We start from the raw sequence: 11,592 nt of genomic DNA, 5'->3' as shown, positions 1-11,592 counted from the left end.
GTTAGCGGTATTGCTCATCACATCTAACCTATTGCGCCTGCCCATCTTGTAACTTGTACCCACTGCTTCACCATGTCCCCTCATGCCAACGGCAACTCCCACGCTGGCTCATCATCCGTTCCTTCTCGTTCCGCCGAGCCGCTTCAAGCATCCGAAGCTCTGTCGGTGCTGGAGTCTTACCACCATGGAGATGGATTGTCAGTCTCGAAGCTGATGGACTCGAGACGAAATGGAGGATTGACTTACAATGACTTTCTCATCCTCCCCGGCCACATTTCATTCCCTGCTTCCGCCGTGTCCCTGCAGACCAAGTAAGCCCCCAAGCCAAGACCGCTTTCTAATGGGCCAGGGTCACACGAAAGATCACACTCAACACTCCATTCCTCTCCTCGCCTATGGACACTGTGACGGAAGAGCGCATGGCCATTTCACTCGCTCTCCATGGAGGATTGGGTATCATTCACCACAACTGTACTGCTGAAGCTCAAGCCGCCATGGTCCGCAAGGTCAAAAAGTATGAGAATGGATTCATCACCGATCCAATCTGCTTGGGTCCAGATGGAGTTGTCGGAGAGTAGGTCTCAACGCGGACGACATCGTCTAATCTTCTCAGCGTGCTCGACATCAAGGCGAAGTTTGGTTTCTGCGGAGTTCCCATCACTGAGACCGGCAAGATTGGCGGCAAGCTCCTCGGTATCGTGACTGGTCGAGATGTCCAGTTCAGAGACCCATCCGCCACCCTCAAATCTGTCATGACCACCGAACTCGTTACTGCCAACTCTGGCATCACCTTGGAGCAAGCCAACACCATTCTCAGAGATTCCAAGAAGGGCAAGCTTCCCATTGTCGATGCTTCTGGCCACTTGCTGTCCCTCGTTGCTCGATCCGATCTGCTCAAAAACCAAAACTTCCCCCTTGCTTCCAAGGAACCCAACAGCAAGCAATTGTACTGTGGTGCTGCCATCGGTACCCGGCCAGGCGACAAGGACAGGCTTAAGCTTTTGGTCGAAGCAGGTCTTGACGTTGTCGTCCTTGACTCGAGTCAAGGCAATTCAGTCTACCAAATTGAGTTCATCCAATGGATCAAGTCGACTTTCCCACATCTTGAAGTGATCGCTGGAAACGTCGTCACTCGTGAACAAGCAGCTCAGCTCATCGCTGCTGGCGCCGATGCTCTCAGGATCGGCATGGGTAGTGGATCCATTTGTATCACTCAAGAGGTCATGGCCGTGGGACGTCCTCAGGGAACGGCCGTCCACGCGGTGTCAGAGTTCGCCAGCCGGTTCGGCGTTCCCACCATTGCCGACGGAGGTATCGGAAACATTGGGCACATTGCCAAGGCCATTGCCCTCGGAGCCAGTGCCGTCATGATGGGAGGTCTGTTGGCAGGTACCACTGAATCACCCGGAGAATACTTCTACCACGAGGGCAAACGAGTCAAGATTTACCGAGGTATGGGGTCCATCGAAGCCATGGAACACACTGCCAAGGGCGTTCAGGCCGCTGCGGCATCCAGCGTCGGTCTCGACAACGCCGCCACTGCCAGATACTTCTCGGAGGCCGACACTGTCAAGGTGGCTCAGGGTGTTTCTGGAGATGTGGCGGACAAAGGCAGTATCACCAAATTCGTCCCGTATCTCTACACTGGTCTTCAACATTCTCTGCAGGACATGGGAGTGAAGAGGTGAGCGGGCTATTCAGGACACTGCTCATTTTTTTCCCAAGTGTTACGGATTTGCAACGTGACTGCCGCGCAGGAATCGTGCGATTCGAGTTGAGAACCGCTTCTGCCCAGGTCGAAGGAGGCGTCCACGGTCTCAACAGCTACACCAAGCGTCTGTTTGCTTAGGCTTCATTACATGTCATGCATGTCTACTGTACAACTAAATGTCAAGGTCTGCGCCTTTTACTACCTGCTAGCTGATAGCTTGAAGTGTCGGGATGTGTCAAAGCCACAGCTCTGGCCTCTATCATCCGTCTGACCAGAGCTTCGGCATCGTCACTGGTGAATGAATCCTTGTCCTTCTCGGCTTTGGCATCTGCTCCTCGCGACATGGGCTCGAAGGCCTCCCAGATAGGATACAAAACGATGATATCTTGTATACAGGCGAACAAGATTGGGAGGGAGACTTCGAAAGAAGCGAAGAATTCAGCCACCCCAGTGGGCGGGGCATCCAGACCCAACGCTGCATTGATGTCTGTTGACGATGCGAGATTCGTCACTTGAAATGAGGACCCTCTGGTCGTCCTCGTGCCAGTAGGATTGTTCTTCGCAACAAAGCAGAAGCCGATATAGAGTACAGCCAGAGAGATGACATAAGGCGGGTACAGCAAGTGGACATCGGTTCGGTAAGTGTCGTTTATCACGAACCTGTTCGTCAGATTGGTTCTTGTGCACTGAACCCACAAGCACATCTGGACCACTCCCTCGTCGATATCCATCAGTCCTTCGCCACTGCCTCTGCCCATCAACCTTCTTATTCGCTTTTCTTCAGATTCTTCCCACTCTCCACCAGACACATCATCGATCATAGCGTTCATTCTGCCCACGCCTAGGGATACTTTCCTAGCGTCTTCATGTTTCCGTCTGGCTTCTGTCTCTTTCCGCTTGATTTCTGCATCTTCTTCCACTCGACTCTTTGCAAATTTGCCCGAGTCTGCGGGTTCTCGACCACATATGTGAAGCAGCGAACGATAAGGATGAAAGACGACAAGATGAAAGTCTAAATCCTCCAAAAGGTAGAATTCCATCTCGCCAACTTTGGTAGGTTCCGGCGAGAACATTCTGATACCATTTTCTAGACTCGTCAGCGGAGAGACGAGATATTGATGCCTACCTGTGAAGACGATCTTCGCATCATTGACGACCACTTTGATATGTACCGGTGTTTCCTCCACCTTTGCAGCGACAAACAAGCACGCGGCGATGACAAGGTAGGGATTGGTCTCGCAGTAATGATTCTTGAGATAGAAGCGTCGGAACAGCACTGTGGCCGTGGCGATGGGGATTTGGCGCAGGTTCAGCTTCTTCCCCAGCTATAACAAGTATCAGCAGCTGCGCCGCCGCACCATGCAAGAAAGAGATACCTTTTGGATCAAGTTTGCGAACCAGATACCTAGGCAATACAGTTGACGAGGGGTCGCATATTGTGAGTCCAGCGATCTGGCCGCAAGCAGATGCGATCTAGTGACTAGCCAGTATCGGCAATGTGACGATGACCAAAAGGAAGACGACATGGTGTCATCTCAGCATCGTGGTCGGATGAGGTAGGACAGTGAATAACCCACCAGCCGTCGGCATTTCAATCGAGCTTCTTTCTTGAAATTTTGTTTTGACACTTCGATCATACATCCCGCCGTACAAGCTGCTGTCCAGACTTTTATATCGAGGAGCGAGCAGCTCACTCAGCTTGCATCGCAACATGTCCGAGGCTGTCGCTGGTCCCTCCAAGCGCAAGCTGGAAGGGTACGACTTTTATAGGAGTATTGGGAGTCCAAAATTCGTGGTCGCTCCGATGGTGGATCAGAGTGAACTGGTGTGGTTGGGTTCGACTAGCTTCCGCTGACAGCGCAGGCTTGGCGACTATTGTCAAAAGCTCCTCTGCCGCCTGCTATGGCTGGACCTTCCATACCGGCGACAGCTGAAGTTCCGCATACTCGACATCAAGGTGGAGCTCACCTCACTTACACGCCCATGATCCATGCTGGAGTCTTTGCGAGATCCGTCAGGGAGTCGAAAGGGGGTGATGGGCAATTCGACTTGACATTCGGTGAAGAGGGTAGCTCAGACACTCTAGCGGGTATTGAGGGTGGAGACAGACCTCTGTTCGTCCAGTTCTGTGCCAACGATCCCGAGGTTCTATTAGCCGCGGCGAAGATGGTGGAAAAGCATTGCGATGCGGTCGACATAAACTTGTAAGTCGGTATCAGTGTCTCTAATTTGACCATGCAGTGGCTGTCCTCAAGGAATAGCAAGGCGAGGAGGGTATGGAGCTTTTTTGCAGGACGATTGGGAGCTCATTCGTAAACTAAGTGAGCGGATCAGGTGCGCTCTGCAGCTAAACCCCTCTCCTCAGTCTCGACGCTGCATGAAAATCTCTCAGTACCCGTCACTGCCAAGTTTCGAATATTCCCAGACCTGGAGCGCACACTTGCATATGCCAAGATGATGCAAGATGCTGGAGCTCAAATTCTCACATGTCATGGTCGAACAAGGGAGATGAAGGGTCAACACACTGGACTGGCGGACTGGAAGATCATCAAAGCGGTCAAAGAGCATCTCACCATTCCAGTCTTTGCCAACGGCAACATACTCTACCGCGAAGATGTCGATCGATGTCTAGAAGAGACCGGCTGTGATGGAGTCATGACAGCGGAGGTGGGTCTAGCTCAAAGAATGCTCACTAAAGGCAGGGCAACCTCTCAAATCCTGCCATCTTCTTGCCACCGGATCACCCGCATTTTCACCCATCCGTCATAACACTCGCCAACCGATACATTGATATTGTCGAGTCCCTCAGCACTCAAACTGCTCTTTCAGCCATCAGAGCGCACATGTTTAGGCTATTCAGACACGTCCTCGATGAGGATGATGGTACTATACGAGACATGATACTTCGAGCAAAGGCGCCGTACGGTCAGCCGCTGGAGGATTTCCGTGAGATAATTCGGGCTTTCGAAGAGAAACTCAAGGTGGAGTCATGGTTTGCGACCGTACTGACAAGCTCAGGATGCAAAAGCGGCTGCTGGCCCGGACTGGAAAGCCGAACCTTTAGACTCAGCTACAGGGTATCGTAAACTGCCCAGCTTTGCCGCTCAGCCTCTGCTGCGAGCTATTCCAGAATCGTCTGAAGTTGGCGGCAATGAGGAGTTGGTGGCGGGGGAGCTCAGAGCTAGTACGATTGCAAGAATGAGACGTCGGCTGATGAACCAGGATCGACTTCACCGCTACCAAACATGCCCGTTCATTGTGTCTGGACAGGACCCAATCCCTGCCACGGTGTCGCCGCATCTCGATGTCCTACCGGCGCTTGCATCATACATTGTCGCATGATCCGCGCCATCGAAGATGGAATGGATCCCCAGACTGCGTCTGACTTGTCCGCGCGAGGCGAGCTCGCAGGAAGAGGCTGCGAGGCCCACGAGGCAAAAGTGCTCGCTAAAAAGGCACTGAAACAGCAAAAGAAGAAGGTAAAGGCAGAGGCAAAGGAGTCGATGCGTTTCAGGAAAGCAGAGGCAAAGCGAAAGCGCGTGATAGCGAGGGAACGCCAGAGTTAGATGCTAAAGTCCCGAGACTGGGTCAACAGGAGATCCACTCATAGGTCTATATTGCATGCCCATGAGAGTGTCATTTCAGTGCATATCCGAAGGAGCAGTCTCAAGCCTCCCTTTTCTGAGCAACGAGTTGGTTACCCAAACTCTCTGCTCTAGCAGCACCTCCTCTGATGGCCGCGTGGGCCACAGCATCATCCGCAGCCCTCCAGCCTGGACCTTGGGCTGGTGTTTTTGTCACTGCAACATTGTCCTCTTTCTTGGTTCTCATAGCGGTTCCTGGAGGTCCGAAGAGGAAACCCTTGACTTTTTCAGATACCTTGAGCTTGGAGGAATCCTCAGCCGGCTTCGTCGGTGTCCCCTTGCTTGAACGCTCTGTCCCTCTCGAGTTACCCCTCAAATACAGTTCCAGATATTTCGTCGATAACTTGCGCTTCTCCAATTCCTTCCTAACCGCTTCAACCTCCTTCTGCCGTTTCTCCTCAGCTTTCTCTTTCTCCTCATCATCCATCTTCTTCAGACTGGTCCTCCAAGCCGCCACCTCTTTCTCAAGTCGGATCTTGGTCTCGTCGTCTTTCTCAGACTTTCGCTTCCTCAATTCTCTAGCTGGCCAAGCTTCTCCTCTGCTCGAGCTAGACGATGATAACGAGGATGACGATGATGCTGATATGCTCTTTGCTTCTGAGTCGTATGCTGAACCTAGTATCTTGCCGAGTGCAATAATCAGCAGAGTGGCCAAGGCGCAGAGCGCAGCGACCCAAGGAAGCAGGGGCGGTCGGGCAACTGAAAACCCAGGGAATGGGCTCATCCTCAGTGCCTTGAGATGAGCCTCTGATGCGGATAGCTGCACCTCTGTACTTGTCAGTCGTCGATGAGTGGCAGCACCTACGGGGGAAGGCATTGCCTGCCGGCATCTTAAATCTTGGCATTGGCATTGTACCGATCTGGCGGACGGACAGGTCTGGTCGAGCTCGAGCTCGAGGATGCGGTAGCGTTTGGACGCCTCTTGCCCTCTTTGAATGAACGAAAGCCCCCTCATTCTGCTTTGTCACTTCAGTCCACCATCGCCTCCAATCTGCACCATCCTCAGCTCCGGTGATCCATTGCGCCACATCTCTGAAAGCACCTGGGTATAAGCCTACGCAGAGAACGACCGCGCCTGCGATAGTAATGAATGCTGTCGTCTGCCACAGATCATCAGTGGAAAAGGGTAGATGCGATGTGTCAGGAGGTCTGGCCCCGACCGAGAACAACAGAAGCGGGATCACAGGAAGCAGTAGGAGGAGAATGAATGGTCCAGGTAAGATGGAAGGGATCGCCGAAGCCGTAGGCAGAATGACGGACTGCATGGTGAGTGAGCGCCCCAACGCCAGGACGAGCTTGGAATGTCAATGTAGCGCTGATGATCAAAGGATGACCCAGGGATGAGTATCAATGGATGGCTCATGCATATTGAGATTGTCCATGATGATGCGGGCTCATGCCTTGCTGAAAGACTGCCATCTAAAACATTGTCAGCGCAAGTTCCGGAAACTGGAACTCACGCGTCGCTGAGGATGCCGAACACTGCACTCGCCAACATCCTTTGCTCCACGGTCGTATTGCTCACATTCAACTGTTCATGTCAGCTCAAAGACGTCGAGGAGGAGCCAACCTTGTCAGGATGAAGCCGGGCGATGACTTTCATGTACTTGATCTTGACTTGCTTGTCCTGTATCAATTCGTGCATACCGACTTTGAGACCGCCAGCGAGGATGTCGTCCCACAGCACAGTATCCAGACTCGCGATCAGAGCACGTAAGTTTTCCTCCTTGCCTGACTTCCACGCCTGCACCCGCGCATCTACCTTGTCCTTGATGGCTAGCCGTTGCGCTTCTTCAGCTTCGTTTGCTGCTGCTGCTTTACGCAATTCAGCCACCGCTTCCGACTTGTTCAAGTCTGCTGATCTCGACGCAGGCGGCCTCGGTCGAGTCGCCTGACTGACTGCAGCTGGCTTTGCGGGAGCTGGAGTGGATATCATCTTGCGGCAGCGTCTGCCACCCTCTACAGCCAGATTTCGTGTAGAAGCCGAACCGGATCCCAGCATTGTAGAATCCATGCTTACGATTCGCTCCCAATCTTCCGCAGCCAGCGACCACTTTTCGGCCATCTCAGCGGCTTGAGCACGTTTGATAATTGCCTTGACGAGGGCGTCACTGAGCTTGACGTCGTTCGCCAGACTAAGCGGTAACGGCTCCTCCTTGGCCGGATGATACGAAAGACCGATCAGGTTTACGACAACTGTCGCATCCTGGATGGCGTTGGCGCTATCACCTGCTTTGAGTCGCGCGGCCGCTCTGTTATTGTATAATGGGACAAGGAGGAGATGCCCTTCCGGAAGTGATGTTATTGCTCTGGAGTAGGCCGCTTCGGCTTCCGGGAATCTACCGAGCTTGAAGTGTTCATTACCGGTCGCTTTGTGGTTCTGGGCCGCTTGACTCTGGGCGGGAGTGGCATCGATGAGTTTGCGTTTGATGAGAGGAGTTGACGGACGTGGTGGGGGAGTCGAGCGTGGAGGCGGCGTTCGCTGAGCTCTGATCGGCGGCGCTCTTGATGAGGGCTGATCATCGACGTCGAGTAGATTCCGGCGGGGCTCGTTTCGATGTACCGGAGGTGGGCGTGAAGGCCCGGGAGGTGAGGGGGCAGGCCGTGACTGCCCAGTCGTGCGGCGCACAGGTACTACATGGTCCTCCGGATCACTGTCATCCTTGAAGCCTGGACGGACATCCTCTTGTCGATCGACCGTTTCGGCATCCACCATCCACCTTGGTCTCCCATCTTTCCGAGGCTCGCGAGGCCGATCAGTGTCCATGGCTCGTCTCTGCTCTTCGTACGCCTTCAGGGCCTTCTCTTTTCCAGTATTCCACAGAAGGGTTGCTTTCCCAAGCATAGATTGTCCAATCTCCGATGCTTGTGCGATGAACTTGTCTGCCGAGTCCACGGTCGGAGCGGATGCACGACCAATCTCCTCCTTAGTCCTCGCTTTGACAGAGTCTCTCGAAGGTCCAGCTCGCCGCCTCCGGCGCCTCTCCTCTTCCTCCTGACGTCTCATATCGTCCTCACGGTCCTCCGGAGAACGCCTCGGTTGTTGAGCCACCAGAGACTCAATAGCAGCCTCCACGTCGACACCGCTGGGCGTACTTGCAAGCGCAGCTCGCGCCTTGTCGACAGAGAATCCCATCTGAACCAGCTGACCCAGTACATGGGGCGGTGGAGATCTCGACCTCTGCGCAGGCGCTCGCTGTCTAGGCGGAGGGCTCCGTTCGACGGCCTGACTCGGCATCAGCCATTGAGGTGGAAGAGAGCTCCTCACTCACCTCACTGAGCGGCCTGACTGGACGTGAGAGATCACCGAGCACGTCTTCCTCTTCATCAGACTCAGACTGACGGTTCTCGCCAAAATCAAAGTCGGATTCAGGTGTGCGCATACCCGACGAGATTTTATCAACTTTAAGCTGTGACGTTCTAGCTGCTAGAGCGTCAAAGTCGAACGGATCGTTCACTGCCTGCGGTGAAAGTTTCCTGACCGAGGTAGTGGAACTCGACGAAGCGCCACCACCTAACAGATCATCATCCCATGACGGAGCGAGAAGATTCGGAGCTGCTGAAGGCGGTCTCGTGACGGGTCCCGAAGGCGTGGGTTGAAGGGGCACACTGGATTGAGGCTTGTTCCCCAGATTATCCCAGAAGGAGGAATTGGCCTCGAATTGAGCTCGTTCATAATCTGCTTGCCTTTGACGTTCAGTCGCACCTTGCGCTTGTCTCTGAGCTAGACTCAAGCTTTTGTTTTCCGTACTCTGGGAACCGTTCAAAGACAAGAGTGAGCTGAACGCGTCGTGCGCGCTTGCAGAAACTGCCGAAGCCGGTGTAGCACTACCAGATTTCGTCTGACGAGATCCACTTGCCTGAGGCTGAAGACGAGATTGAAGTGCCGGTGGTAGATTAGGCGTAGAAGGGGTACTCGAGTGATAGTTTACACCATTACCTTGGGCTTTGGGTTGGGCGAGGAAGTCAAACGAGCTGGGTGTCGGTCTTGGCGGAGCAGAGAGAGGAGGTGGAGCAGGCTTTGTGGAGGATGAGGAAGGGCTGGACGACCAGTCGAGGCTGATGAGATCGTCCATCTTGAGGGGTATGAAGGTGTCTGTCCGTGCAAGAGAGAATACTCCTGTGAGGGACCGCCTACAAATCGGGGTCGTGTTGATGCGGAAGCAAAATTCAGAGGAGGTCTGTGGCTTAGCCACGTACCAGAGAAGAAGTGCACATACAACAGGGCAAGGGAAGCAAGGGCATGAGAGAGCCTATAGCATGCGATATTGACTACCTCACGTAGACTCCAAGTGAGTCCTCGCATCGCACTAAGACGAGGAGTGGCAGTCCGAACCTTGCACCTGCCTCATTTCCTCAGCTTGAAAGTGAACGGGCATCGAGGCCATCGTCAAAGAATATCACGCTGAGAATCCTCAGTACCCGACTCTGTCATCTCTCTGCTCACGTTACGGTCACATCATCCCTTAGTGACCTAGCGATATCGCCATTGACACTCAGCAACTCCGATCTCAGCTGCTTGTCACCGCCACCCATACTGTTTCGGATCAAGTGCGTCGCTGCATTCTTATCTCCAGCATACACCCAGCTTTTCGCCCATCTGCTTGGTGTACCGGGCAGATCTTGCGCAGGGTAAAGTCGTTCAGCTGGAGGATCGGCGAGCGAGAAGATCTTCGGTAGTTGATCCGCAGGAATGTCGGGGTGTGTCCGATGAGCGATGTGAGATGCGACCAGAAGCGTAGCCTCTTCTGACGTTATTCGGTCCCATACTAGCATTTAGCTGTGAAATGGCCAACGACTCACATCCGTCCGTAGCCATGATGACGAACCGCAGCTTCTCGTCGCTATTCGACAGTTTTCGATGCGATACTTCCGGTCTTGCGGTTACATAAGGAGGCGTGTAATGATTGGGAGCCTGCCGCCGGCTCTTGACTCCCTCCTGCTTGTAGATTTCGGACACCCTTGTTCATGTCAGCGTGACAAAGTGACGGACATGAGCTCACGCGGCGTGCTGTGCTGCCGTCCATTTGTAGTTCGCATCTCCGAACGCTCTGGTAGGTTGAAGACCTCCCTGAATCCTGCCTCGACGAATGACGGTCTCCGATTCCGAGGCGGGATGCTCAGACCTCATTCTGTACGTCGTCAAAAACCATGTCGGATCACTAGACTCACCTAGCGACTTCTCTCGGGTTCTCTCCCATTTGATCCTCCGTCAAAACATCGCACCTCCATGTGCCGTCCTTTGACTGCCAACCTGCCACCGCCCGACAGTCACCTGTGATTGCCACGTAGAGGTCATCATGCTCCGCATCGACAATAGTCGACACTGCGCAGGCTCCGTGCATCCCGGGCTGAGATAGTGCCACAAACGTCTGAGCTGGTGTGCCATTGGCGCTGCCTTCCGAGTTCACTGCCTGTCGGCTCATCCCTGGCAGAAGGGCCAGAGGGGCAAAGCACAGGTTGTAATCCAGGGTCAAAAATCTGAAGCTTTCAGACACAATGATAAGATACTACTCACGCTTTCTGCAGCGCCTCCGTCACACCAGTTGGAGTCCAGCCCTTGGCCCCAGTCCATAAGCCTTTCAATCCACGGTCCATCCATCCGGTCTGACCAACCTGTAGACCAGCTAAAGCCAGAGCCAGCGTTGGATTGAGCGTCTTCGACAGCAATTCACTGGTGGCAGATCCGGCATGTCCATCGAATATGGAGAAGAACGTCAAGTCTCTGTCTCCCTCTATCCTAGGTCGTGTCGGAGTATCTGATTCCCAAATCTTCCACCATGGTCGAACCTCGGAGCTTCCGCGGATTCGAGGCACCAAGTCCACCGCAGACCTATCCTCGGGCGGCTCATTACTTCCTAGCCAATTCCTATCCCATCGTACAACGGGATTTCCAGGTCGCCCGATCCGCTGCCCGTCCTCATTAGCGTGTAACATCTTCTCAATCTCAGCTTCGGATTTGCGAGGAAACGTATAGGTCTGGCCACCACTTTTGAAAGTGACGTTGGAGCCTGAGCCAAACGACTTGAAGTGTCCATCGTCATCCAAAAGTCCACCTTCGCCTTCGCCTGCTGATTGATAGTAGTATGCCCCTCCAGTGGCTGTGGCCAACGCCAAAAAGATGTACAAATCTCGCTGAAACGATCGACTGGACGAGCTTGCGTGCCGACGGAGAATTGACGCAGGTCCCATAAGCTTGGCTCGATGAGCCTGAGAGGTCAGTCGAAACATCCCAAG

At 53.7% G+C, this 11,592-nt stretch overlaps 6 protein-coding genes across 6 annotated transcripts; 2 read left to right on the top strand and 4 right to left on the bottom strand.

The window, feature by feature from the left end:
- On the top strand, positions 1-1,881 carry BD324DRAFT_644309 (inosine 5'-monophosphate dehydrogenase). The gene is made up of 4 exons (XM_022017588.1): positions 1-311; positions 350-574; positions 614-1,684; positions 1,726-1,881. The coding sequence occupies exons 1-4, from the start codon at positions 73-75 to the stop codon at positions 1,847-1,849; spliced, it is 1,659 nt and encodes a 552-aa protein (XP_021874925.1). The 5' UTR covers positions 1-72; the 3' UTR covers positions 1,850-1,881.
- Positions 1,882-1,890: 9 nt separating this feature from the next.
- On the bottom strand, positions 1,891-3,237 carry BD324DRAFT_640802 (putative general RNA polymerase II transcription factor; the record flags this gene model as incomplete). Its single annotated transcript, XM_022017372.1, has 4 exons — positions 1,891-2,371; positions 2,408-2,798; positions 2,838-3,036; positions 3,088-3,237. 4 exons carry the CDS (start codon positions 3,235-3,237, stop codon positions 1,891-1,893), a joined length of 1,221 nt encoding a protein of 406 aa, XP_021874924.1.
- A 185-nt stretch (positions 3,238-3,422) lies between these two features.
- On the top strand, positions 3,423-5,277 carry BD324DRAFT_648124 (hypothetical protein; the record flags this gene model as incomplete). The annotated part of the gene is made up of 7 exons (XM_022017788.1): positions 3,423-3,536; positions 3,575-3,915; positions 3,953-4,032; positions 4,077-4,378; positions 4,414-4,692; positions 4,730-4,895; positions 4,934-5,277. 7 exons carry the CDS (start codon positions 3,423-3,425, stop codon positions 5,275-5,277), a joined length of 1,626 nt encoding a protein of 541 aa, XP_021874923.1.
- Positions 5,278-5,377: 100 nt separating this feature from the next.
- Positions 5,378-6,620, bottom strand: BD324DRAFT_648123 (hypothetical protein; the record flags this gene model as incomplete). The annotated part of the gene is made up of 2 exons (XM_022017787.1): positions 5,378-6,123; positions 6,161-6,620. 2 exons carry the CDS (start codon positions 6,618-6,620, stop codon positions 5,378-5,380), a joined length of 1,206 nt encoding a protein of 401 aa, XP_021874922.1.
- A 129-nt stretch (positions 6,621-6,749) lies between these two features.
- BD324DRAFT_648122 (hypothetical protein) lies at positions 6,750-9,431 on the bottom strand (the record flags this gene model as incomplete). Its single annotated transcript, XM_022017786.1, has 4 exons — positions 6,750-6,774; positions 6,816-6,886; positions 6,926-8,581; positions 8,628-9,431. 4 exons carry the CDS (start codon positions 9,429-9,431, stop codon positions 6,750-6,752), a joined length of 2,556 nt encoding a protein of 851 aa, XP_021874921.1.
- Positions 9,432-9,711: 280 nt separating this feature from the next.
- BD324DRAFT_648121 (phosphatase 2C-like domain-containing protein) lies at positions 9,712-11,586 on the bottom strand (the record flags this gene model as incomplete). The annotated part of the gene is made up of 6 exons (XM_022017785.1): positions 9,712-9,760; positions 9,803-10,124; positions 10,159-10,316; positions 10,359-10,487; positions 10,528-10,836; positions 10,874-11,586. 6 exons carry the CDS (start codon positions 11,584-11,586, stop codon positions 9,712-9,714), a joined length of 1,680 nt encoding a protein of 559 aa, XP_021874920.1.
- Positions 11,587-11,592: the final 6 nt, after the last annotated feature.

Source organism: Kockovaella imperatae (assembly GCF_002102565.1).
Source record: "Kockovaella imperatae strain NRRL Y-17943 chromosome Unknown BD324scaffold_1, whole genome shotgun sequence".
NCBI classification, from domain to species: domain Eukaryota; kingdom Fungi; phylum Basidiomycota; class Tremellomycetes; order Tremellales; family Cuniculitremaceae; genus Kockovaella; species Kockovaella imperatae.
Note: the sequence above shows the minus strand (reverse complement) of the source record. Positions and strands in the feature narration are given on the sequence as shown.

What these genes read in the sequence shown, in the direction of transcription:
- BD324DRAFT_644309 (XM_022017588.1), top strand. Translation starts at nt 73, where the DNA reads ATGTCCCCTCATGCCAACGGCAACTCCCACGCTGGCTCATCATCCGTT. An exon ending in CCAGATGGAGTTGTCGGAGA is followed by an intron (nt 575 to 613) that starts GTAGGTCTCAAC and finishes TAATCTTCTCAG; the next exon opens with CGTGCTCGACATCAAGGCGA. An exon ending in CAGGACATGGGAGTGAAGAG is followed by an intron (nt 1,685 to 1,725) that starts GTGAGCGGGCTA and finishes TTTTTTCCCAAG; the next exon opens with TGTTACGGATTTGCAACGTG.